The 25,124-nt window shown below is 33.3% G+C and overlaps 1 protein-coding gene, 2 long non-coding RNA genes and 1 pseudogene across 7 annotated transcripts; 1 reads left to right on the top strand and 3 right to left on the bottom strand.

The window, feature by feature from the left end:
• Positions 1–4,957: 4,957 nt before the first annotated feature.
• Positions 4,958–7,634, bottom strand: LOC126876996 (uncharacterized). The gene is made up of 2 exons (XR_007694658.1): positions 7,425–7,634; positions 4,958–5,775 (listed from the first exon to the last, which is right to left on the bottom strand). It is a non-coding gene; the product is annotated as an uncharacterized LOC126876996 (long non-coding RNA).
• A 10,490-nt stretch (positions 7,635–18,124) lies between these two features.
• LOC126876983 (katanin p60 ATPase-containing subunit A-like 2) lies at positions 18,125–22,369 on the top strand (annotated as a pseudogene).
• On the bottom strand, positions 22,355–22,694 carry LOC126876984 (uncharacterized). The gene is made up of 2 exons (XR_007694645.1): positions 22,600–22,694; positions 22,355–22,531 (listed from the first exon to the last, which is right to left on the bottom strand). It is a non-coding gene; the product is annotated as an uncharacterized LOC126876984 (long non-coding RNA).
• A 20-nt stretch (positions 22,695–22,714) lies between these two features.
• LOC126876973 (survival motor neuron protein-like) lies at positions 22,715–25,061 on the bottom strand. 5 transcript variants are annotated; one of them, XM_050639843.1, is made up of 5 exons: positions 24,220–24,534; positions 24,063–24,151; positions 23,700–23,882; positions 23,460–23,574; positions 22,717–23,068 (listed from the first exon to the last, which is right to left on the bottom strand). In XM_050639843.1, exons 2-5 carry the CDS (start codon positions 24,114–24,116, stop codon positions 22,806–22,808), a joined length of 615 nt encoding a protein of 204 aa, XP_050495800.1. In that variant the 5' UTR covers positions 24,117–24,151; positions 24,220–24,534; the 3' UTR covers positions 22,717–22,805. The 5 variants fall into 5 exon arrangements, with proteins under 5 accessions (XP_050495805.1, XP_050495800.1, XP_050495804.1 ...); XM_050639844.1 differs by having other exon boundaries at positions 22,720–23,068; positions 24,072–24,151; positions 24,220–24,531; XM_050639848.1 differs by having other exon boundaries at positions 22,715–23,026; positions 24,063–24,538.
• Between the last annotated feature and the right edge of the window lie 63 nt (positions 25,062–25,124).

Below are 25,124 nucleotides of genomic sequence, written 5' to 3'. Positions count from 1 at the left end.
ACCTTAAATGAAGCAAGTTTGAAAATAGGAGAACTGCAGAGTGCAGTGTATCAATGTGCACTAAAAATGCAAGTAACGTGACGATTACTTTTAGAACACCACAAGCACCACGAAAACACAATCAAGACCAAACAAGATCAAGTTCAAAAGTGAAGTTACGTGAGCTTATTACTGCTAACGACCAAAAATTGAATTACGATCCCGAGCATCAACTCGCTGATCTTCAAGTAGAATGTTCCGACAAAGACAGGACGACACAAGAGTTCGAGAAACACATAGAGGACATGAAGGAGGAAGTGCAAAAATTAGAATTGCAACTCGACGAGTTACAAAAAAAAGAAAAACACACACGCACGTAAAAAGAGTTCAATCTTTTGGAATACAAATTGAAGAACTAACAATAAAATTAGAAGAAATAACACAGAAGAAATAAGTCACAAATATGAAATTGCCTGATGGCTGATGTTGATCGTTGACGTTTATAGCGAAAGAATTCCGTCAACGGCGCCATCTGGATCCTTGTTGAAAAATTAAACAAGCCGCAATAGCACCATTACGCTCATCACCCAGAGTAGCGTTTGTCGCTGAGTCGAGGAGCTGGAGGATTTCTTATACTCAAGGACATAAATTTTACCACTTCCGGTAACGTTCTTCAGGTGATCCAGACATTCGAAATCACAACATTCTTTTCCAAGGCGAAATTTTCTGCATGGCTGTAGTAAAAAGAAATCGATCAATTGTACAGATCAATCGTCGAATTGCATGTTTGTGAATGGTTTGTGGGTGATTAGGTGGAGAGAATTGAAGAGTTTGGAGGTGACTGGAAGAGTGTTTTGGGCAAGGTAGATTGCAGAATGGTTGCGGTAGCATTGTGTTAATTATGGGTTTGTACATGTAATCTTTGTATGTATCACTACATACAACCTAACGTATATTTTTAATAATACATCAGAGTTTTAGTTATTTCATAGCTATGAATTTTATACTCTATAATCTTGACGTTTTATTTCACAGAAGCGTTTGAATATCCATAAAAATTAAATGAACCAATGTATTCATTATCTTATAGAGAAGATATATTATTTTTAATTATGTTCCAATTATTTATCATGATCCTGATTTCCTTATTCTGAAAATTTGAAAGGAAGTTTTGTAGTTTGATACTTTCAGCGACAAAGGGTCAATATTGCTTTAGTATATTTCGTCACATATACATGTATATCTATATATCCACCGAAAATGCGCTCTTGTAGACAAACGCTCGATTCGCGTCATAGCTTTTAAAGCTCGTCGCATCTCAATCCGTTGGAAAAAGTTTTTCCTGTAGCATATTTTATTTTTACGAACCAACAAGGTCTTTGTTTATTTCCTTCTTTTTTTTGCTCCAATTCCCCCATTGTTTTTTCAAGGATAGTATTTCAGAGCCATTAGTCAAGTTCATTGTAACAATAAACGTACGTTTCGGAAACATTTTGTGCTGTGAAACAGAATACACTAAAGTTTGAAGGTCACATCGATTTTCGAAAGTTTATAAATGGAGGTGTATGACAGTATCACCAGCTGTTGCTGTCCCCAAGCGCCAAAATACGTTCTGACTACTATTTTATGTATCTCACAGAAGTATGTCTTCATTCATCATCTCCCATGCCATCCACCAACGTGTTCTTAACATGTTATCTCCTAGTAAAATATTGATGTTGAGTCAGATATCCAACTGAATAATCTTTTCGGTGTCTACTATAAGACATTTAAAACCAAGGCTCGTACACACGTGTGCTTATACGTCAGATGTAATACTTAACACGAAACCTGCTTATATTAATATTAAATTTATGCATAGTAGGATGTTCGACCTTTGTAAAAATGAAATTATAATACATTTCATACAGTTTCACCGTGGAAAAGTGAATCTTTCTAGCATGTCCACGCAAATGCAGGGGAGGGGAGGACTGTGCATGCACCAAACAACTTTACGTTCGTAATTTTTCACACAAATGTACAACTGTAGGGAAAAAATTATCTCTGATTTTTCGGATGTTAGGAATCGACAATATCGCATAACGGAATGCCGTGTTCTACGTATTCTATTTTTGTTACGACGAAGTTGTGGTACAAACGAAGTCCACATAAGAATAGTACAACAAAATCGGTTGAGGTTAGGTTATCGTGCAGATATCGCGGCTTTTGCATTGGAAATCACGCAACTGCCAGTCTCGTCGTTCCTTGTAAACGAAAGAAAGGTATTGTAATCGGTCGGAATTAACATAAAACTCGTCGCATGCGACCATATGGCCTGAATGTTGAATAAACGAGAGTAGAGCGCGAGCTATGTGATTCTAACCGTTTAGGCGGAAACTAATGATTGTAACCAGAGCCGAGATATATGCCAATATTACTTTGCTCGACAAAGCGTATAAGATGAGGAGAGAATCGCGATAAGGTAGAACAAGAGACAGATATTCTCTACGTAAAGCAAGTCTGTCAACTAGATTGAAATCCTACAGCTATAACTACAGTGAATCCATATTCTGGCGAATTGTCTTTTCACAAATGAAGCTTCTGAAGAACGGAATTGATACAATAACTACTGTTCATTCATAACTACTGTTGTAAGAATCTATATATTTGTCTATCTATATCTATATATATATCGATCTATATATATTTGTCAGAATGTCATTTTATCAAAAAACCCATCCTCTGTAATCATAGTTTAACGAAGCATAATTAATAGAAGAGGTAGAGCGTTAAGTGGAGATGATTTAATCACAGTTAAGTAGATAAATCTCTATATTAGTCTCTTTAATTAAAATGTCCTACGTTTTATTTGCGTCATTTTTTTCCTTCATCCAATTTAAAATGTTTAAATAACAATAGCCTATACAATATAATTTTATGTAAAAAAATTGATTATACCATGTTTATTACAGATATTTAACATTTTTGTGTACATACAAAATTTAAATTATACCTCGCTTGAGAACAAAAATTCTATTTATTTTCCTAACATGTACTAATAATTATTGATCAAACTAGAAAAAGCTGGAGGAGATTACTTAGGAAGATTACTTAGCATCTTATATTCCTGGCAAGGCTCGAACGTTTTATCTTCCTTTAGATTTTCCTAAGTTTCCATTTCTCTGACTTGCTATTTTAGTTAGCTTAGTATACGTGCTATACATAGGTATGTATAGTGTCATGATCGCGACAGTCGTGAGTTACCCACGCTTTATCCTCCGTAAACTATTTATAAGAGAAGAACAAATTACATGTTAGAACTTTCATTCAATTTACCAATACAAATAATTTTAAACAAGAAAAAAGACCTAATGCAGTGGTTTCAACTTAAACATATCCAACAGTTATTTACGAATAAATAGTATAAATCTTTTAGCAACATGAAATTCGCGATATTTATTCAAATATTTATATTTACAGTGCGCCATCGGCAAAGAAAACGTGTTTATCGATTTTATGCTTTTGCCACGCAAACAGGGAAATTGCAACTCAAAATTGAATTCGCACTGCAAAGCGTCGACGTTACGACATCAATTACATACTTCAAAAACACCGAAGGTATCACACGGAATCAGAGAGATTCTATGAGAAGTTAAACGCATAGTCACCCTATTGGGAATAGGATTGCTTTGATTCGAGCTCAAACATAGGGAAAGCTGAAAGAATCTTTTGCGGATCTTCCTTCTTCTCTACGTTGGATTTTATACAAAACGACTTTAACCTTTTCAAGGAAATACGGAAATAAGGATTTTAGATAGAGAGAGATTTATCTGGAAGGAAATGGATAGAAAACGTAGAACCAGTTCTTGTTGGTTGAAAGATTTTTTCTCTTCGCAGAGATTCAAGCTTTAAAGAACGATCAAATATGTGCGCAGCTGACTTACGCGTGAAATTATTATTAAAAAAAATTGTTGCATTTAAAAGGATAAATATTAATTTAAATTTAAAAAAATTGTTAGTTCAATTATCATGTTTAATTTAAATTTAAAATAATTGTTAGTTCAATTATCATAAGTTTAAAGATATGTAGATATTGTATTTACATATCGAAAATCAGACAGCAATATTAATTAACACACCTAGTCAAACGCACACGTACTTTAAAACCGTGCTTTAAAATCGATATTCGCTGAAACAATACATCGCTCTGCGCTTCCAATTTGTTTTCGCACGAAGAATCAGTCCACTCATTGTTACCGTCACCATCTCTACCGTAATCTATATTACTCGAATAAATTCTATATCTTGATTGGAAAATCACATATTTTAACGAACTTCCTTATTTTTTGTTTTTTATGACTTTAATTGGCAATTTCCATAATGTTCTATAACTTGACAATAGACTGATAATATTTCAGGATATATATACATACATCATGTTTTTGAGGATTCTGTAGTAAAATATATTATAATAAATTATAGGAAAAACAAACTATTTAAGAAAAAATTACCACCTTCGAGTAATAAATTATAGAAGGTTACCAATGTAATTTAAAACTTAAAACTTAAAAATAATCTATTACACGTAACAAAGAAAAAGATTTCTTCGCAAACGGTAACTCGAAAATTACAGCCATTGCTGTAGAAACATAGTTTTACAGGGAGAAGAATTTCGCTAGAAACTCTCGACGATGTCACATCAAGCGAAAATTCAATAAAGCGATTACTAACCATACTACCAGCGGCAATCGTGTTACGGCAATTCGTAAATAAGTTAGTCTTCTATTTGCAGAAACGTCTCTGGCAATATCGTCACACTCTTGATTACGTCGGCGCTATCAAATGGTCTTTGGAAGAAAGTTTTCCATTATCTACTTTTGCCCATGGCGTCGTTCCAACAAATGAATTCGAGTTCTGAATCGCTTTGTCTCGTATTACCGCTCGTATTACCGCTCGTATTACCGAATTGCTGCTTCTCACGACTAGCAAAGTGTTTCGCAAAAAAAAAAAAAAAAAAAAAAAAAAGAAAAAAAAAAAGAAAAAAAAAAAGAAAAAAAAGAAGAAAAAAAAAGAAAAATGGTATCGGAAGGATAGAAAAAAAAGCGGTGGCCTACATCAAGCAATCTTCATGCCGATAATGCATTTATTATTCAGTTCGTTCATTTTCTATCGCGTAACAGACACTGGGATAACTGACAGAACGAGCGTATAAATCTTGCATCTCTCGACCTGACTTCTCCCGATGGAAAAATATTTACTGGTCTGGAATCGTGCATCGCTAATTAGTAAAAAGGTAATAAGCAAGAAAGCAATTATACTACCGGATTGGTATTTCTATTTTATTGGAGATTAATTAACCTGAGTAAACCAACAAAAACTTATCGAAAATCAATCGAAATTAAATCACCTTTTCAAACAGGCTATAAATAGCCAACTAATATTTGCAGTAATAAACTTCACTTTCGAATAAAGTATACGCTCTATAAATTGTAAATTGATAATTTCGTTATTATATCATTTTTCTTAGTCTAAACTGGATTCAGTGAAAAGAGCTTTCAATTGAATTACACACTTCATTAGTTTATGAATTATATTCGTTACCATACGTACAAAAGAAGGGTGACTGGTTTAAAAATTCAAAGGGTAGAACCTCCAAGCTCACGATTGGAAACAGATTCAGTTCAATGGTTTAATTTGCCATTTAATTGAATTCTCTGGCAATTTCAGCGAACTGTGGGCTTTAGAAGTGTCCAGCATTCAAAGGCAAGACCTCCTCCATCTTTCTCTTTCTTTCAGTTCCAACCTCAAGTAATTGACCTGTTAATTCGACGCTATATTTACATGCTCGCAAGGGATTCAGACGACTTCATTGCGTTAAATTCGCAATTTAGCAAACACGAATGTCTCAATCAATTTGTAGTTCGAAACAAATAAAAGATAATCAATTTTTCAAAATAACAATCGATATGTTCAATGCATTTGTCGATGCGTTTGATCGTTATGTTCATTTAGCATTTTTATAATAAAAGCGTAGAACACATGTACATACACATAATATTCCATGAAATGATTTATACAGACTATGAGTCTCGTTTTATCATATTATAAAAGAATGAATTTTTCCCAATAAATGTAACTTCATACAAAATCTCGTTTAAAAAATTCAGTTTTTATTCTCATCAAATTAATTTAATATCGGAATATGTCATTTTAGTCGTTATAAAAATTTTATGTCAAAAAGCGTTCACAGATACATATATAAATAAATGTCCAATCCTATGCATTTATTTAAGCTGAAATCTGAACTTAAATATTTATTAACAATATTCTGACGAATATATAATGAAAGATAAAAGCAGCTTTATTTTTTTTATAGGATGGCTCATGCTTTTTATTCATTTTATGTTTTTCGTTGTCAGCGCGTAACTACCTATCAACCGCATGAATGCCAGGTTTTACTACTCAGAAGCGAAGAAGCGAAGAAGCAAATATACGTTAGCTTGCATGGAAAAACGTTAGATACATATAAAAGTCATAACGTAGCTATTTACACCTATTTACATGGGGAATATTTATTTTTGTATGAAATATTTTTGCTTCTGAATTCTCATTATAAATGTACGTCCATTTCCTACGTTAAAGTACGTCTCTGCTTTGAAAACCTTCATTTAAATATAACGGTTAACAAAATATTATTAGAGAAATATTAAAACGAGACGCTAAAAGAACATTTTAATAAAGTACAAATGATTATTTGTTCTTTATTAAATTGCACTGCTGTAACTCTAATTTTATTAAATTCAAAATGAATCATTTATAAACTGAACCGGAATATAAAATTTTATTCCGCAAAAATCATAAAGTTGAAAGTTAGGAACGAATAACAAATGAATAACCTAGTTTCATTAAAAGGCACGTATACGCCAATCCGCGTAATAACTTTGACACTCCAATTATTATAAAATATGTATCCTTAAGGGATTCTTTTGCGCGAATGCAAAATACTTTTCATACGTGCAACTGAATAAATGGCGCGTGATTTTCAATATTTCTTTTTGTAGAATTTATAACAAAGTAACTTTTTCACAAATGTTTTCGCTAACATTTTTACAACGTAAATGTCTTCTTTTGTAATTAATAATTTCAACATTTCTCTGAACAGTTTCGTTGCGATAAAAAAAATATACAAAGCTTATGACGTACTTGTTTAAAAATATTTATACGGAACAAGACTTTGAATTTGTCAGACCAATCGTTCTAACGAACGAATAAATTAAACGACTCGTAACAAAAAATTATTCCTGTCCATGTTTCTCTTTGTAAAAGTAATTCAAGGCAAGTTAGATGAATCGTTGTGTACCCTATTCGCGTAGCATGTGCTTTAACGACCAGCGTGCAAGCGTTAACGGTGTGCTTTAGTTTCTCTCTGGTTGTGTTAAGTGTTTAAGTAATGAGCATATACTCACTACGGGCGGGTTGCATACGATCGACTGGCACCACTTCAGCCTCGAATTATAGCAGGTGCAGAAACTGCAAACCGAAGGTCCCGGCTCAAACGTAAGATCATGTCGAATGGTTTCTCCTTGAAAGTCAACACAGCTGTTTGTAACATCTGAAAACGATTCTCAGCTTGAATATCTTTGCCATTCGACGGTCGTACGCGCAGTTACGTTAACCGTTTCAACGCCACTCAGCGTGATCATGCTGTACACGTAGTGTGGTGAACTGTGTCGCGATGTTTGGTTACGATTGTCAATTCACAACGCGCTCGGTTCCGAACGTAGCTTGCCGCTAGTCTATCAGAGTTTCCTCTCGTAATTACTTTTCTTTCAAATAATCGTAAACCAAATAAAGAAAAAACTAATGTATAAATTACCTCTTGAATTGGAAAACCAATTACAGAACGTCACACAAACAAAAGGTAAAGCACGAATATTTGGCAACCTTTTGACTCTTTAGTGTAACGTTTCTGATATAGCTGATGAAGTGAAGCGTGAACGCGTTGAACGGTATGTTTCGACAAAAAAAAAAGAGCAGTGCAATCGAGTTGATCGGCACTTCTCGTAAATAAATAAACGAAGCGCTATTGCGCTTCATGGTACAATCCGATACGGATTTTTAAAACATCCCTGATACTGAAACGGCTAATAGCGTTACGAAAACGATCGCGCCAGGAAATTTTTGTTCAACGGATCCGCATTGCGGCTGCCACGATGCTTTTACGTAGCATTGATGCTTCATCGATGAAGCACGATTGAAATTGGATATTCGATTTCTTACTGGGGAGAGAGTTTTCATATCGTGTTTACTGTTTCACTTCGCAAGTGTGCTTTACAGTATACGTTAGAACTTGAAATCGAGCTATTTGAGTTAAAGTAGCTTGTAGCTTGAAATGACGTTTAAAGGATATAAGAATAGAAGGCTAAGAAGGCTAAAATTCAAAAGTGTATATATACATTACTAATATATAATGCCTATAATATATAATATAATAAATAATAATGCCTATATATTGGCTAATTTATCAATTAATTAAATCCGTGTATATCAAGTTTTCTATAATTTAGTACTTTCGTGTAACTACAGAAATTTGATGCAATATAAAACTTGATTAAAACAGCGATTCATTAGGAAACGAGAATAATGATGCAAATATTTTTTGTAGCCATTATATAGGATTTCGATCGCATAATTAATCAGTATCAACTTACCAATCTTTACAAACTGGAAAATATAAAGAAGAACCGACACTATTATGATTACCGCAATTATGATTGCTTTCACGTACACGTTCATTGTTGGTAAAAAATTTCGATGACAAGCGGAAACAAATCAACAATCCAGAAATATCTGCAACAGAAATCAGAATACACTCGTTTTCGCATGGTTGGATCAATTTCGCGTGGGACTAACCTGATTGAACCTAACGCGGGATAATTGCTCAACTCACGACCTTAACCAGCCCGCTTGATTCTCTGTAAATGCTTGAAATTGACGCTTGGATTCTTTCCAGATTAACTAGCTTTGCCCTCCCCCCCCCCCTCCCGTTATCTATTTTCTTAGATCGACTTAAACTGCCGCAACATATTATCTTTCTTCTTTTCTTTTCTTTTCTTTTCTTTTCTTTTCTTTTCTTTTCTTTTCTTTTCTTTTCTTTTCTTTTCTTTTCTTTTCTTTTCTTTTCTTTTCTTTTCTTTTCTTTTCTTTTCTTTTCTTTTCTTTTCTTTTCTTTTCTTTTCTTTTCTTTTCTTTTCTTTTCTTTTCTTTTCTTTTCTTTTCTTTTCTTTTCTTTTCTTTTCTTTTCTTTTCTTTTCTTTTCTTTTCTTTTCTTTTCTTTTCTTTTCTTTTCTTTTCTTTTCTTTTCTTTTCTTTTCTTTTCTTTTCTTTTCTTTTCTTTTCTTTTCTTTTCTTTTCTTTTCTTTTCTTTTCTTTTCTTTTCTTTTCTTTTCTTTTCTTTTCTTTTCTTTTCTTTTCTTTTCTTTTCTTTTCTTTTCTTTTCTTTTCTTTTCTTTTCTTTTCTTTTCTTTTCTTTTCTTTTCTTTTCTTTTCTTTTCTTTTCTTTTCTTTTCTTTTGATCTTTTAAAGCCCTAAATCGCTGGCTATTATATTTTGTACACTCAATTACTCTGTAAGTCATAAGTACATATGTTTTACAACGTTATTTGTCATATTTCAGTTAAACCCCAGAAAAGCCAGAAATATATTTGCAGCGTGTTTTAACGCATCCCTGGCAAAGATCTCAAAAACGAGTTGCGACACAATTTAAAGCGACAAATAGCACCGCGTGTCTCGTTGTGGTAACACACGGTTCGCCAGCTTTTTAAAAGCGCTCTCCGTTTGCTTTTTCCTCTCTTCCCTGTCTCTTCGTTTTTTTCTTCACGAGCAAAACCATTTTCGCGAGGACGAGAGTACGGAAATGACGTACTGGCAATTTTGTTTTGTGATAATACAAGCAGCTCGGTTTCAGTGAATTAAACTTGGCCCCAAGCTTCTACTTATCCCTACCTTCCTTTCCTTTATTTTCCCTTCTATATCGGTTTTGCGGTTTTCCACATTTCCATCACAATAAACCATGTTTTTTCTCGATTTTACATGTTAGCCAATGATTCACGGCAAAAGCGTCGACTGTAAAAATATTTGTAGTTGCAATAGCAACAAGTATGTTTTCTCAAATAGAAAATATTGGGAGCGTACACGCTGGCAAAACAATTCATGAATAGCTCGTCCTCTGCTTGTTATTTGTTTCGATACTGTTAGCAAACAAATTCATGAAACATACTGGTATAGCGTAAAATGAACATAAAAGTTTTGCGTACACTTGAGAGCTGAACTTTGGCTGTTATACGTATATTATATATATACGCACACAGTTATGTATATGTATATATATATAGAAAATTCCTTAGAACTTTGAGCTTAATAACATATTAAAATCATTAACATTAAGGAGGTGAACTTTACTTACTAATTACCAAAGTTTCTTCCGCCAAATAATACATAAAAATTGAAAAAGATAATGTAACTAGTTTTAACTTTTTTTTGTGTTATAATTTGAATCACTCGATTTATCCGACTGAGGATGGTCGATCGCAATCTCAATTTATACATATTCTCATCGCATGAAATAGATCACATGAGGGATTTTCAAAAGTCGATGGAATATTAATGGCGATTAATTATTTACAGGTGTATTCTGTGCGGCTAGAGCAGTCTCCTAATGAATGATTGAGTACCAGGAATGTTAGCGGTAAACAGGATTACGGCTATGAATGATTCTCTAATGTGTATATTAGAGATGAATTTGATAATTTATCCTCATAATATGCAATCCGCTTTTAAGTGGAAATCATAATTAACAATTTCTGTTTGATCAAATATGAAGAGCAGATAAATCGATACGCTTAAATCAATATCAGAATTTCTTAACATTTTTATCAAATATTTTAGCACTTTTCCAATTTAATATAAAATAATATAGAATAACATAACTGTCATTTCTTTATAAAGCGAAAGAAACTTGGGACAACCTAATAGGAATTTACTTTTATTATCCATTATAAAAATGGATTGTTAATCCTCTAGGAGATACGAACAATATAATTGCAATTAATAAGGAATAAGCTAGCATAACTTAAACCAGCTTTTGCAGAAAGCTATTAGCTGAAGATGTTTATTAAACAATGACAACATGAATTTTCTTAAGTACCCCATTTGCTACTTAATCTACTTCGTAAGTACTGTGTGTCCTAGCCTTCAAAGGATGCAATTTTAACCAGAATGTTTCACATTACCTACAATTACCGTATTGTTTCCTTGTAATATAATTTATATTTACATTATCTACGTTACGTTACATTCTACGCGTTAATGTAATGTGATTTTTATTTCTAATCGAAGTTATTTAAAATTTGTAGTATCTGAATAAAAAATTAACAGCCTGCAAAAACTTCACAGAAGCATTAGTATCTTCGAAACTATTGAATTCAAATGGCTAATATTCTTTAACAATATGCACTCGACGACGTTTATCGAGAGAAGTATGTGACGTAATAGTTAAACTTTCAATTCATATACATATATCGTTTATGAAAAAGTAGTCATTCTGCTTTTGTGATCTGTGACACACTATAAATTCTCATAAGCTAACTAACGCGTAATCTTCTGTAACGTATTAATATAATATAGGTATGTATATCTCGACTTTGAGCAACCAATTGGTGATAAATAAGCTTTAGTACATACACGTACTTTCTTACACGTAACAAGAGACCAGTTAACATCTCTGCTCTTAAAAGAAAAACGAAAGAAACTGTGAAAAGCTGCAGAGTTCAGGTCGAATAACACCAGCTCAGATAAATGACCCTCTAACTTACCTTTGTCCTCATCGACGTCAGTGATTTTAAAGCTAGTTATAAAGTGCACTTCTCAGCCAGCGTCCACGGCAGTCAATATTATTTAACGGGTCTTAACGCGATGTAAAAAGGGAAAAAGGAGGAAAGAAGGAACAGGGAAGCAAAGAGAAGAAACGAATTTTTCATTTTCTCGAAACTGGATCAAGTTTCAAGCTGCTCGCCAAAGAGTCTGTAGCTAACGAGACAAGATTAGACAAACCGCGCTTTAAAATTTCCACAGAACTATAATAATCCTCGAAATCAATACGATTCGTCGATCCATCGCCTGATTAAAAAATGAGATAGGATGAAGCTCACTAGTCGGCCTTTGAACTTTCAATAGTGCTTACGGCTCGTATACTCTAGTTTGAATGCTACAATGTAAGCCAAGTCAGCTGTAACTAGCGTTCGCGTGATTGTCGCTATCTATTATTCACGCGTTACACGTTCACCAGACAAACGCGTCTACCGGTTGACATTGTTTTCTGTCCTGAGTTTCAAAGCAATTATGTTGCTTCGTGTAATCAAATCTCGCCAAACTAACGATAAGTTCTTGTTTGATCTTACACAGTTACTAAAACTATACAAGTTAAACCAATCTAGCCTAAACAAGTAATGTCGTTATATATTCTTTTTTAAATCTATATATTGTTTAATAAATCGTGGTTAGGATATAGTAGCTGACAAAAATATTCGGACAAATATATTTGTAGAAACATTTTAGGAGTGTATTATGCATAGTGGCACCATTTAATACTGTACTGTGACTATCATGGTCGTGTTGGTATTATTCGAAACTAATCTGAAAATCTGTATGGAATTTGTAAGATATTTAGTACGAGTACTGTGCATTACTGATATGTACACAACCGAGACGAGATAACGAAGGTATTGCTCTCCATCGTTCATCGCTACGCGTTGCCAATAGCAACGTATAATGCATATATATCTCGCAAAGACCATAAAAGTACCCAATGGAACCACGTTTAATATTTGATAATAATGTCCCATTACAGTTTCGTCATTTTCAATTAATTAAACACGATCCTCTCTTTAAAAATTAGAAGATAAAATACGTAATACAAATCTACTCGAAATCTTTTAAACCTTACGGACGACTACTTATGGTCTTTAAAAGCAGCAGGGATTAGCAGAATATTAACTGCGGATTTTTCTTGGACCGCAGCATGCAATATGGAATATGGTTATTAAAATGTACACTGAAAATTTCATATCCATAAGATACTCGTGCTTGTAGAACCTTGAAAATGAATTCTTAACCCAAATAGTCGACCGCGATACTCGGGAAATTTTGTGAAGCTGACGTCAATACCAATATGTACCGTCGTTGTGCTATTATTTCGTGATAAGCCGTATTGATTGCACTTCCATTTCACGGAATTAATTTTTCCACACAAAAAGTGATAACGATAATCGAAAAAAGAAAAATATACTACCACTTTTCGTATCAGCATACACAAGCGCACTCGATTTTACACGAGTATACAATTTGCAAATTCGACGGAACGATCGGATTTAATTATTTTTTCGATATTTCAGGCATCAAGTTCTATTTACACATCGAACGTTGAAATACGGCGAAATACAAAATGTACAAACCACTCTGGACATTAATTAACTTTAAACGTTATTGATTAATTAAAGAAACCAACCATTGTGTTGATTTTTACATTTTGAAAAATTGTTATCCACTTTTGCTTTGTTTAAAAATTGAAAAAAAAAATACGTTTATTGTAAGTCACGAGTATCTCTTTTATTTATTTAAACTTTAGATCAAATATTACAATTTATAAATATATCATTTATTTAGATATACTTGTAATATCTGTTTTATAAGTTTCTACAACCATTTATCTATTTATCTATTTTATTTGCACATAATCTTTAAAGACTGATTTTGTAAAGAATAAAAAATTGTGATTCTATTTAAAAACGATCGTGTCAGACTCAAGTGATAAGCGATATATATTTCAGCGATATATATATTCAGATTTCACCATCACATAAACGGTGCATAAACGGTGCTATTGGAAACGTTTCACAATGGACGTCTTACAAGCGCCTGCGATGTCCGTCATATGTAAAGCTATACCACTGAATCACGGCCGACATTTAGTGATTAAGGTCGATCACTTAGAGCTGTTAATCCGACATAATGGCGAGCAATACATCGAAGACATTATTGGAAACACAGTTACAGTTCAATTTCATTGAGCTTATTTGCAAATAAATGTGTACAATATATTTTAGAGGTTTTAAATATTATTGCTGACTAAACTTCGCGTCTGCGCATCATCTTTCTTTAACTTTTTTTGCATTTTCTTATCGACGCATGAAGACGAAATGCGTAAATTTTATTATTTATTTAAACATTACTATATTGTGCTCAAAGTAGCGGAATATCGTTTTATTATCAATATATGAAGAACTAAAAGAATTAAAAAAGAATTAAAAAAATATGTAGTTCAATCAATACTTCGTGTATTTTTCTATCTCCACAAGACAATATCCGGACGCTTACAGTTACGCTTACAGTATCAACAAAGATTTGTCCAGCCATACGGAATAAGTCGTACTCGGTAAAAGTTTAAAAGTATTAACCGCACGAACTCCAGAAACACTTTTCAAGTAACTTTCGAACCAATAAATCCCCGAACTAAGAACTGTCATATTTCGTCTCTATTTATCGAATATTGTTAGAAAATGCAACAAAAAAAAAAAAAGAAGTTAAATAGAAAAAGTACTTGGAAACTTAAAAGAAAAAATCTCGAAAAATCTCTTAATACTTTTTACTGTCGTCTTGAGACGCACCATATGTTAAGCTTCTTCGTAGTTACAACTTTTACCGCAGATGTAACGAACTGACAAATGCTTCGAATGGCGCGCGCGCGTCGACGCCTACACTTAAATTTTAAATAAATGTTTTTAAATAAATGTTTAAAATAATACATTAAATGTATCAACTTTGTTGCGCAGTTTCATTTAATTTCTTACGATATGGAGGGTTTAATTACGTTTAAGATATCTATTTGAATCTTTTAAATTCGAAGTTTTTTAAAAAATTACCCTAAACTTTATAAAATTAAATCGTCTTTCCACTTTGTTGTATCATAAAACAGTTACTTAAATTCAAACCTTACCGTCGTCTTAAAATATTCTATATTTTCCTCGTCTTAAAAAATCTCCCTACAGAAAGAATAAAGAAGAATAAATTCCCATACGTTAAATTTCGCGTGATTGATGGAATACATAACGATAACGAGAACTAACTAGCGACAACAAGCAACCATTAGCAAGGACAACTGGCGACTATAACTGTCGTCTCTATGATGTATGGCGACTAAGGAGAACAGCCAGCAACTACGGATTACATGTAACAACCAACTGCCCCACTTCTAAAAGGCAACTAACTTGCAAACCCTTTGATGGTTTCTGTAGCGTGATATACCCCTTGAACGTGGTTAAAGAATGTGGTCGCCGCTGGACGGCCGTTTGACAGCAGAGCGATCTCGCCAATTCAAAGCTTGACATTACAAACTACCGAGAATCATTAGGCTCGTTATCGAGCATCTAGCTTTCAGAAGGTGCTTTATCATATGATATGACTTCACGATATTCTTATAGCAAGAAGAATAGCCAACCTCTAACAAAACAAATTTTTACTAAGTGCTGCATGTGAGCTGCAGGCCGGCCTACTAGGGAAATTTGACGAATGAATAAACTAAAATATATACGAATATATTCGTTATATCATAAAATGCCCGCATTGTGTTCTCTAACACCATAGAGGAAACTAAATTTATATATTAAAAAATTGGAATACCTGTTATAAGAGAGTTAATTAAATTCTAACCTATCGATGACTCCATAAAAACCTTTATTTCCTAAAAATGTATATCTTTCAAATTCTCCTTAGAAAGTATCATAGAGAAAATATGAAACCTGAAAAGTACATCACGCTGATGCCTCGATCAACCCTCGTGCTTCGCAGTCCATGTGTCCGAGCGATGAATTCCCTCCAAACAAGGAAAAACCAAAGGGTGGTCTTCTTCGAAGGACGTGAGAGGGTAAGGGAAGCAACGGGAACGATGATCACGCGATATACTGGCGGCGTACGTATAGAACGGCTGTTGCGAGAGAGTTCGCAAGAAACAAGAAGAAAAAAGGAATCGTAGGCCGACGCGACTATACGCTGTCGACGGACAAAGAGCGACTGAGCCTAACTGAAACGAACTCTGTCGCAGTATGAGCACGGGCTACGTTCGCGGGTCGATCGAACACGTTCTGCGTCTCTCCTCGGCACCGGCGTCAAAACCACCCCCGACGAGCGCAACGCACTGGTGCACCTGCAATATTAACCACTGGTCTTTCCTTTTTCGCGCGATATTATATCAGCACCTATGATACCATTTCAAAGACCGCAATCAAAACATTAAATACCGCATTAAAGCCATACAATAATTCGCAATATTCATTCGTAAACGTTATTGTATATGTGCTTAATTAATCGTTATTATGTTTCGAATGATTTACTACCTCGTATTCCATAAGCAGATATATGGTTCATTTTCACCTCAAGTACGATATAATTTGTAACAAATATTTATAATTCACAATGTAAAATATTTATAATTCATTGGAAATATTTTTCTATCACGGTATAGTGGTCAAATTTCACAAGTGGTTAAATCACAAACATGTGGTAGTCAGAAGCTATACTCACGACATGACAAATCATGAAGATGTCAAGAAAAATGGCGTCCGTCCATATATATTCAAACGCAACGAACAAGTTCGAACTTTTCGAGAAGAAACGATTTGTTCGATAACATCTGTCGCGAGCTTCTCTTCCTTTAACGATAACAATTGACAACTAAAGCTCGAGAGGCTCGTAAGGATGAACAGCGACGAGTATCTAGAAGCTATGTACTCACCTGGACAAGGAGACTCCAACACCAAGGACGTTGGAAGTTTCGAGAAGCGAAGATGGAAACTGAAGTAGCACGTCAAGTCAACTCCGGCGAAAACTGCTAAAGAAAGAAAAATCCAACTAATTTGTTTCCAACAATAAAATGAAATTAATTTGTTTCACAAATTATTAACTGGATATTATTCAAAAATTATTCAAAATTCGCTTGATTGATTCACGGCCCGGGACATTTGGGTCATACCATTTTGGTAATGGACGAAAATGGCAGAAGGAAGAACGACCGTTTTTTTCATATTTCTCTTTCCCCGGGAAACGATGGAATGCCCGAGCACCTTGTTTCATTTCTTCTCGACATCAATTTCAATCTTTTTAAACGAAATATAATCTGAACGATGAAAAGTTCATTCAAATAATGCTCCGCACCAGACACTCACGAAAATTAAGAAGAAACACGGAAAATTCGCGAATAAAACGGATTTCTTTGTTCCAGTGAGATAATAAACCTCGTTCACGTATTGGTTTTTAAAATCAATATATCCACCAATGTGCACTCGTTTAACAAGGGTGATGGAACGTGCCAAAAATCTCTCAAGGGGGTCTTGGCAACGGAAGAGTCGAAAACGTCACAATTATGAATGAAAAATTCGAATAGTTGCTGATTTTACAGTCGAAACCGATAAAGAACTCCAGATATTCCCCCAATTAATTTACAATAAATTCGCGAAAATGATCGATTGCTGACGTCATTGTATTCTAGAAAGATTGTAAAACGATAAGAATTTATTGAAAAAACTTATATTCGATGATAACACTTTTAATAAGAGTACTAAGAGGAGCGATTCTGTACTCACCTTCCTGTCTCGAAGTACCGAACGCAATTAACCGTCCGCCCAGGATGGAACCGTTCGGAACTTTTGTAAGTCACTGCACGGCCGCTGCTTATGGTGGAAATGTAATAGATATAAGTACAGAGCGCGTGAGCGAACTAAAAACGCGATAGAGAAGTAGAGAGAGGATGTTCCGTCCTTGTCTAACGACGCGCGCTTGTACAGGAAATATGTAACAGCGGTATACGAGCAGCGTCAGTGTCCACTAGTGTGCATGCCTGATTAAACAAGGACAGGAAGTATCTATACATGGTGTTCTCTTTCTATTTCCATGTTGCATCCATCTTACTATACAGTACACACACTCAGCTATTCTATCATTATATTTGTGCGTTGCTTATGTGTGAACCAAACATTTCCATGGCAACAAATCGTTTGTCTCTTGTTTGATGCACGGTTTTCAACGGAGTTGAAAGAATTTTTTAAGAGAAACGTAATGGACGGGTTGTTTTTAAAGTAATAAACGGAAATTCTCGTATCCATTGAGAAACGATAGGCGATTTGAAAGTGTCACTATGAACGGTGATTTATCGATGCAATGTAGTATGAATAAGATATTTTATAATCTGCGAAAAAAGGTAAGGAATATTCTAGATTTTAGATTTTAGATTTTAGATTTTAGATTTTAGATTTTAGATTTTAGATTTTAGATTTTAGATTTTAGAATTTCCACGTCACAGACGTGTGTGTTTTGTTATTTGATTTGTAATATTGCTGCAGTTCTCTTAATAGCTGTTCGTTTCATGCGATACTCGCACATAGTATCTATGACTTTTGCTTCTAACAATTTTTATAATTAGGCTGTATCAAATATTTTTAACGTTCGTGTTTCATGAAAAATCATGTGTAACTCGTTGAATTCGCAAATGTAACAAAAAATTACATGAAAAAACTTATATTATTGTAATGAAAAAATAATTATATTAGGAGGAGAGTCGTATTTCGGAACGTCATCGCAACATATTATACCTTGTATGTGATTATTTGGAACACAATGGGTGAGTATATTATAATTAAAATATATTCCTAGTTCCAATTCTCTTGAATAGTGTCAGTGACCAATCGAAATAGAAATCAGTGGACATCGTGGAAAGAGAAGGCGAAACCAAATTTGAAAATTCGACATCGGTAATTCAGTAGTTAAGAATAACTCAATCGATAATGTAGATTAACTAGTTATAAACAAATATATGAAATATAAATTCAAATTATTCTTATCCATCTAAAAATTGGAAATTAAAGAGCAGAAGACAAGAAATTATCTTCGAGGATTTATATAGTAAATACATTCTTTTGCCCGTCTTACCTAGAGATAAAACAGTTGTTTGATGGTTATCTTATAGTGTTCAGTCATTGCGAAAAATATTTTTAATCAGTTAAAAACTATAATTAATTAAAAACTACATTTTTTTAGGTATATAGACATTAGCGATGTATTATTCCGGGAAGCTCGTCTGTCTCCCGAACATCGGGTCTGCGACAACATCGATTTGGAAATTATCGTTGCAGAGTATGAAAATTATTACAAGATGAAATTTCAAAAATATCCCATATTGTGTAAGAAAATAACTGGAAGGGAAATGACGAGGGAAGTGACAAATGCAAGCAAAACGTAAGAATTTAAATTATTTAACGATATTAAACGGTATTCAACGTGTATCCTATTCAACGGTATCGTATTCAACGTATCAAATTCAACGTATCGTATTACAATATGATCCAGTGTTTGTAGAAGTATTGAGACAAAAGCCAAATCTTTTAGTAAACAAGCGAGAAGTGAGCCTGTGAAAGAGACGAATCTACAGCAGAAGATAACTGATGACAATACGAATCATATTAATCTCGCAATGACAGTGACGTCAATATTCCCCAATGAGAGTGATGGACGTTCATCAGAAGAGCTATTTAACGTCCCAATGGAACAATCCATGCAATCGAAGATATTGAAATGCATTGAAAAGCTTTATTCAGATAATACGGAATTACGAAAGATTGCTGAGGACGTCTCATGCGTAAGTTATTTTCGATTAATATACGTATCGTAAAGCTTTTAAACGATAAAATTCCCGTCGATAAATCGTCCAACGTATATCGACGATGACGTGATTTCGGTAACGCTTCAAATATCAAATTACGTAACGCTTACTTAATATAGAGAAGACGCCATTTTATCTTTGTATATCTTTGTATCGTCACAGGAGATCGTAGTAAACAAATTAAATGTACATTGGGATGACGTTATAGGCCTAGAAGAATGTAAAACCGCTGTTAAGGAGGCCGTTGTGTATCCCCTTAAGTATCCTATCTCTTTTGATGGCCCGTTTTCCCCATGGAAAGGTATTTTGCTGTACGGCCCACCTGGTACAGGTAAGATACTCGTATTCTTTTCATTTCTGTACGTGTTTACAAGAAATATACAAAACAGGGAAAACGAAGTTAGCGAAGGCAGTCGCGACAGAATGCCATTGCACCTTTTTTAACATAACTGCCAGCTGATTGGTCAGCAAATGGAGAGGCGATTCCGAGAAGTATAACGTGTAAGTTGCTTTGTCTATGTAAGTTTCTTTGTTCCTTTGTCTATGAAGGAGAGATTCTAGGTATAAAATTTTTATTTTTCGTCATTTATATATAAATAGAATAGTTGTTTGGAAAACGAAATGATATCATATTCGCGATGAGGCAATGAATTTAAGGAATTTCGAATATAATATTTAATGAATAATACATTTGTTAAACTGAACAGGTTTTATTTGAACTTGCCTATAGTCATTCGCCTACAATTATTTTTATCGACGAGATTGACTGGATCGCCACAAATAAAGGAGACTGTATATTGTCTGAACCTGCAAAGAGATTCAGATCAGAACTTCTTTCTAGATTGGATGGATTAGTGTCTAATGAGAATTCTAATGTAGTTCTTCTGGCTACAACTAATTCCCCTTGGTACGTATATCACGTTATTTCAATGTTTTCTAAGTAGAAAATATCGTAATATTTCTCCAAATTCCAAATATGTTATTGTGTTGTTTGAAGTATTCCTTCATTATTATTAGTATAATAGAACGATAATATTTATTGTAAATATGTTATTAGGGGCATTGATGCAGCTTTACTCAGGCGTCTCGAAAAGCAAATATACGTATCATTACCCAATGAAGTTGCTCGACTTGGTATATTCAAATTATACCTTAGCAACCACTTATTAGAAAATACAGATATTGTAAACCACATAGTAAAATGTACTGAAAGATATTCTTGTGCAGATATAAAATTGCTTTGTAAGCAAGCGTGGCTACTAGAAATAAGCCCGATATGGAGGAGACTTGAAAAGAAAGAAACACCTGTTACCACTTTGAAATATGAATTAAAAAGTTATGAAATATTAGCAAAATTGTTAAAAAAAATGTCACCTACAGTTATGCAAATAGATAAATATGATACGCGGAACAAATAAATACGCAATCGTAATGACAGATATTGAAAAATATAAATAAATGGATTATCGTTCGAGAAATCATTCGCATGTGTGTGCATGTGTGTATGCGCGCATGTGTGTGCGCGCATGTGTGTCGTGTGTGTCATGTGTGTGTGCGTGTGTGTGCGCGCACACGCTATAGGCTAAGTTTAAAATGTTCGGTTGTATTATATCCTTGTATTATATATGTCGGAGATGAAAGGAAAACCGGAGCCTTCCCTTTGCAATTTTGAGGAAGCCTTCTAATGCTTTAGCCTAGATTTTATCATAACTGTAATTAAGCAATTGTCATTTGTAATTGTTTGATATTTGTGAAAGCGAAAGTGAGTTCGAGGTGACAACTGGTCGCCGAACGTAGCCACGGTCACGGGATAAACGTTTTGCCTGACGAAGGTGTGGATCGGTTGTATTGTTCTCCCTAGAAATCGCATAGAATTGTACTTTAGAGATGTCGATATAATGGGACACACGTTGTATTAGGAATCAATCTCCAGACAGAAACTGCCTAGTAACGGCGTTTGAATCTTTCTCGATGTTTCCAAAGAGTATACAACAAACTTTTGACAGAAATTGCCTAGCAACAACGATTGGAACCTTCTCGATGTTTCCAGCGAGCATATAACAAACAAATGCAGTCGGATAGCGAAAAAGATTTTCATCAGATATTCATTCGTGTGATCGCCTTGGAAAGTGATACATCGAGCAATTTACCGAGTGTCTCAGCAATTGTATTCTGTGTTTAAAATTATTCTACACATAGTAAAGAGTTATCCCGTTGACCGTGGATTCGTTTGAACCCCGGAACATTGTTAATAGCGTTAATTAAATTCATTATTCGTGAAACCTATCGATCGTTAATCTCATTATACGTTAAATTCATTATTCGTAAGACATATTATTCGTTCCTCTTATTGTTCGTTAAACTTATTAATCTTTAATCTAATTATTAGTTAAACTTATCGTTTGTTAATTTTATTATTTATTAAACTCATTATTCATAATATTTTGTAAAATCTTGTTTATTCGCGTAAATATATTCTCTGTTTCGTAAAACAATGGCTAATTCAAACGAAGGATCATTACGCGCCTTAAATCCTAATGATAACCCGACATATATATGTGAGTGTATTTTATCAAAAATATGTTTTTTAGTTTTTCTTATCTTAGTAATTATTTTTAAAAAAATAAAGTCTTATATGAAAATAAAGCTGTTCTTTATTTCAAATAATTGAAGTAAATAAATACAATGAGTTTTATATTTTATTATATCTTATATTATCGTTATATTGTTATTGAAAAAATTGATATAATCAACACTTCTTCCTGTTCTCTTGATTGTTTCTTGCTTGTTTCAAACCATGATAATAACCTACAAAAGAAATAACATAGTCCATTGAAAATTTAATATACAATAAAATACTTATATGAAATAATTACCTGTGTGAAAACCACTAATATACCATGACATCAACATACTTGAAAGTGCGTCTGTATCATTATCTGGTAATCTAGTACATTTTATTAAAATTTCGTATTTTTTTTTTTTCCAAATAAAATGTTAAACTTATTCCAAATTACTTATTAATATTAGAAGTATTCAGCATTTCATTAGAATTTTTAAATTGTACTTACTCGGCCATTAATTATGGTGGTAAAGGAGGTGCAGGTGGCATTATATCAGTCATCGAATTGAAAGATGGTCCCGATATGAAGTGATGTGCACAATCCATTTTTTCTACATTATATTTTTTCGAATTTACATTTGTAGAAAAATTAGTCTCACAAGTCTCGTCGTTCTCTTCATTGAATTTCTCTTCCAAAGCTTTCTTTTGTTGTGCTATTTGACTTTGCAAACCTTCTGATTCTAAAAGAGAACTCAACTCGACTTTCTCTGTATTACCATAGCCTAAACACAGAGTAAAAGAAATTTTTGTCATTTAATAGAATGGCTGAGTGACATTCAGTTACTGTCCTTACAGGCAATGTACTAGAATTTCCCGTGCATAAATGTATATGTATAAATGTTTGCCTTGATATATGTAGTAATAATCACTCGTCTAATGAGGAGAATTATATTCCAAGCAGCTAATAATGAACAATAAGTAACATGCATGTTTATGGTTCATGACCCTATATCCCACGGGTCTCTCCATAGACATTGACAGGTACTCCTGCCGAGTTAAGAACCTGCTGAATGACACTGTGATAGACTATGCGAAAGCCTTTACTTCATATATATATATATGTATTTTTAGTACATTTCTTAATTGACATAACCATCATGCTAAAGGTATTACCTACAAATTTTACAACACACGTGCCATTGTTTTCGTAAATTTTTGATATTATAGCTTCATAAATTTCTCCATCCTCTGAGTATATTGCACGACAAGGTGCTCCTATGATCCATTTCTATAGAGAAAAGATGTGTATACAAATAAATATAAGTAAATAGCAAAATAAAATAATTTGCTTCTTAATCAATATATTTAATAATATTCTGTATCAAATTTGTAATATTCTATCAAAATCACAACCTTGTGTAATTTACTTGCGTGTTTAGGCTGCTTAAGATTTTGTAGGTTTTCTTTCGGTTGAGAATTTCCAACATCCATTCCCATTCGCTTGATAACTTCTTCTTTTGCTAAATTTATTGCTTTATCATATGCTTCTATTAATGCACTATCGTCCCAAACATTATCATTGGCTGTGTCTGTATCCTTTTGAGATAGCAAATTATACGTTATTAATATCGATACAAGTATTTTATTATCAAACTATTGCAAATTATCATATATGTCATTTTTCAAAAATTGACTAAAAGGTAATGGATACTGTTAATTACTATTATGCTAAGATCTTGTACTAAAATAATGTTAAAACCATTACGTTTCCATTACCATACATACGTTTCCATTTCCTCGTATAAAAAGAACATTCATATCATCTGCCATTTTAAAATAACATCATTTAAATATTGAATTTGCTTCTGAAATATTAATTTGTCTCATTTCTTTAACTCTAACACATTGTAAACAATGATGACATTATACCAACTATAATACTAAAAATCTATTCCCCATTCATTCGAAAGATTATTTTTTGAAGCAAGGTTAACATTGAATGTTCCCACACTTCAATAACTGTATTTTACTTTCTTTACAATATCTAACAATATATTAGAATACTATAAAAAAATATTGTATGCACAAAAAACTGTTTATAGCGAAATAGCAAAAGAATTAATCACATATTATAACTAAAACGAGATTGTTAAGTAGATTATATTATACTGCATATGCGTTAGTGTTTCAGCTGGTAAATATAGTTTTTATATCTGAAGATAAATAAGATTTAATTCTATAAAATTGCATAATGAATTATACATCTATTTATTACTATTCGTATTTCCCCTTAGTTGTATGTTGTCAATAGCATCAATCACGAACATATAAATAAATATAGAAGAAACCTCTATATGGTTTCTTCTATATGGAAATGAAAAGGGAAAAATGAACATGGAAGACAAGAAAGTTTTCTTCAGGTTTAGCGTATGCGTGATACGCTTTGAATGTCTCAGATAAAGATAAAGATACTCTGCTCATTTCTATTTGTTCCGCAGAACGAGAAATTTGTTGTCTTTCATATTGGTTTTTACGATTCAATTTTTGGGCAGTTTTCCCTAGCGAGTGTCGGTCCCTGTTTGATATAACCAGACCGTAATTTATACAGATATGTATTATAGATATATATTTGTAAAACTGAAATCAGATGAAATAAATGTTGCCTGAGGTTTTAAACGTTTAATAAAAACAATATTTCATTTGGAAAAAATGTAAGATATGTAAAATTACATATTGATCATTTTGCTGGTCTTGTATCATAAAACGTGTGGCCCGAAGAGCACGTGTCCGGTAGAGATACGTCACTTGTGTTAGGAACCGTTTTATAACCTATCACAG

The sequence above is a fragment of the Bombus huntii genome, unplaced genomic scaffold (genome assembly GCF_024542735.1).
Source record: "Bombus huntii isolate Logan2020A unplaced genomic scaffold, iyBomHunt1.1 ctg00000109.1, whole genome shotgun sequence".
Lineage (NCBI taxonomy): Eukaryota > Metazoa > Arthropoda > Insecta > Hymenoptera > Apidae > Bombus > Bombus huntii.
The sequence above is the reverse complement of the archived record's forward strand: the minus strand, read 5'-3'. Positions and strand labels throughout refer to the sequence as shown.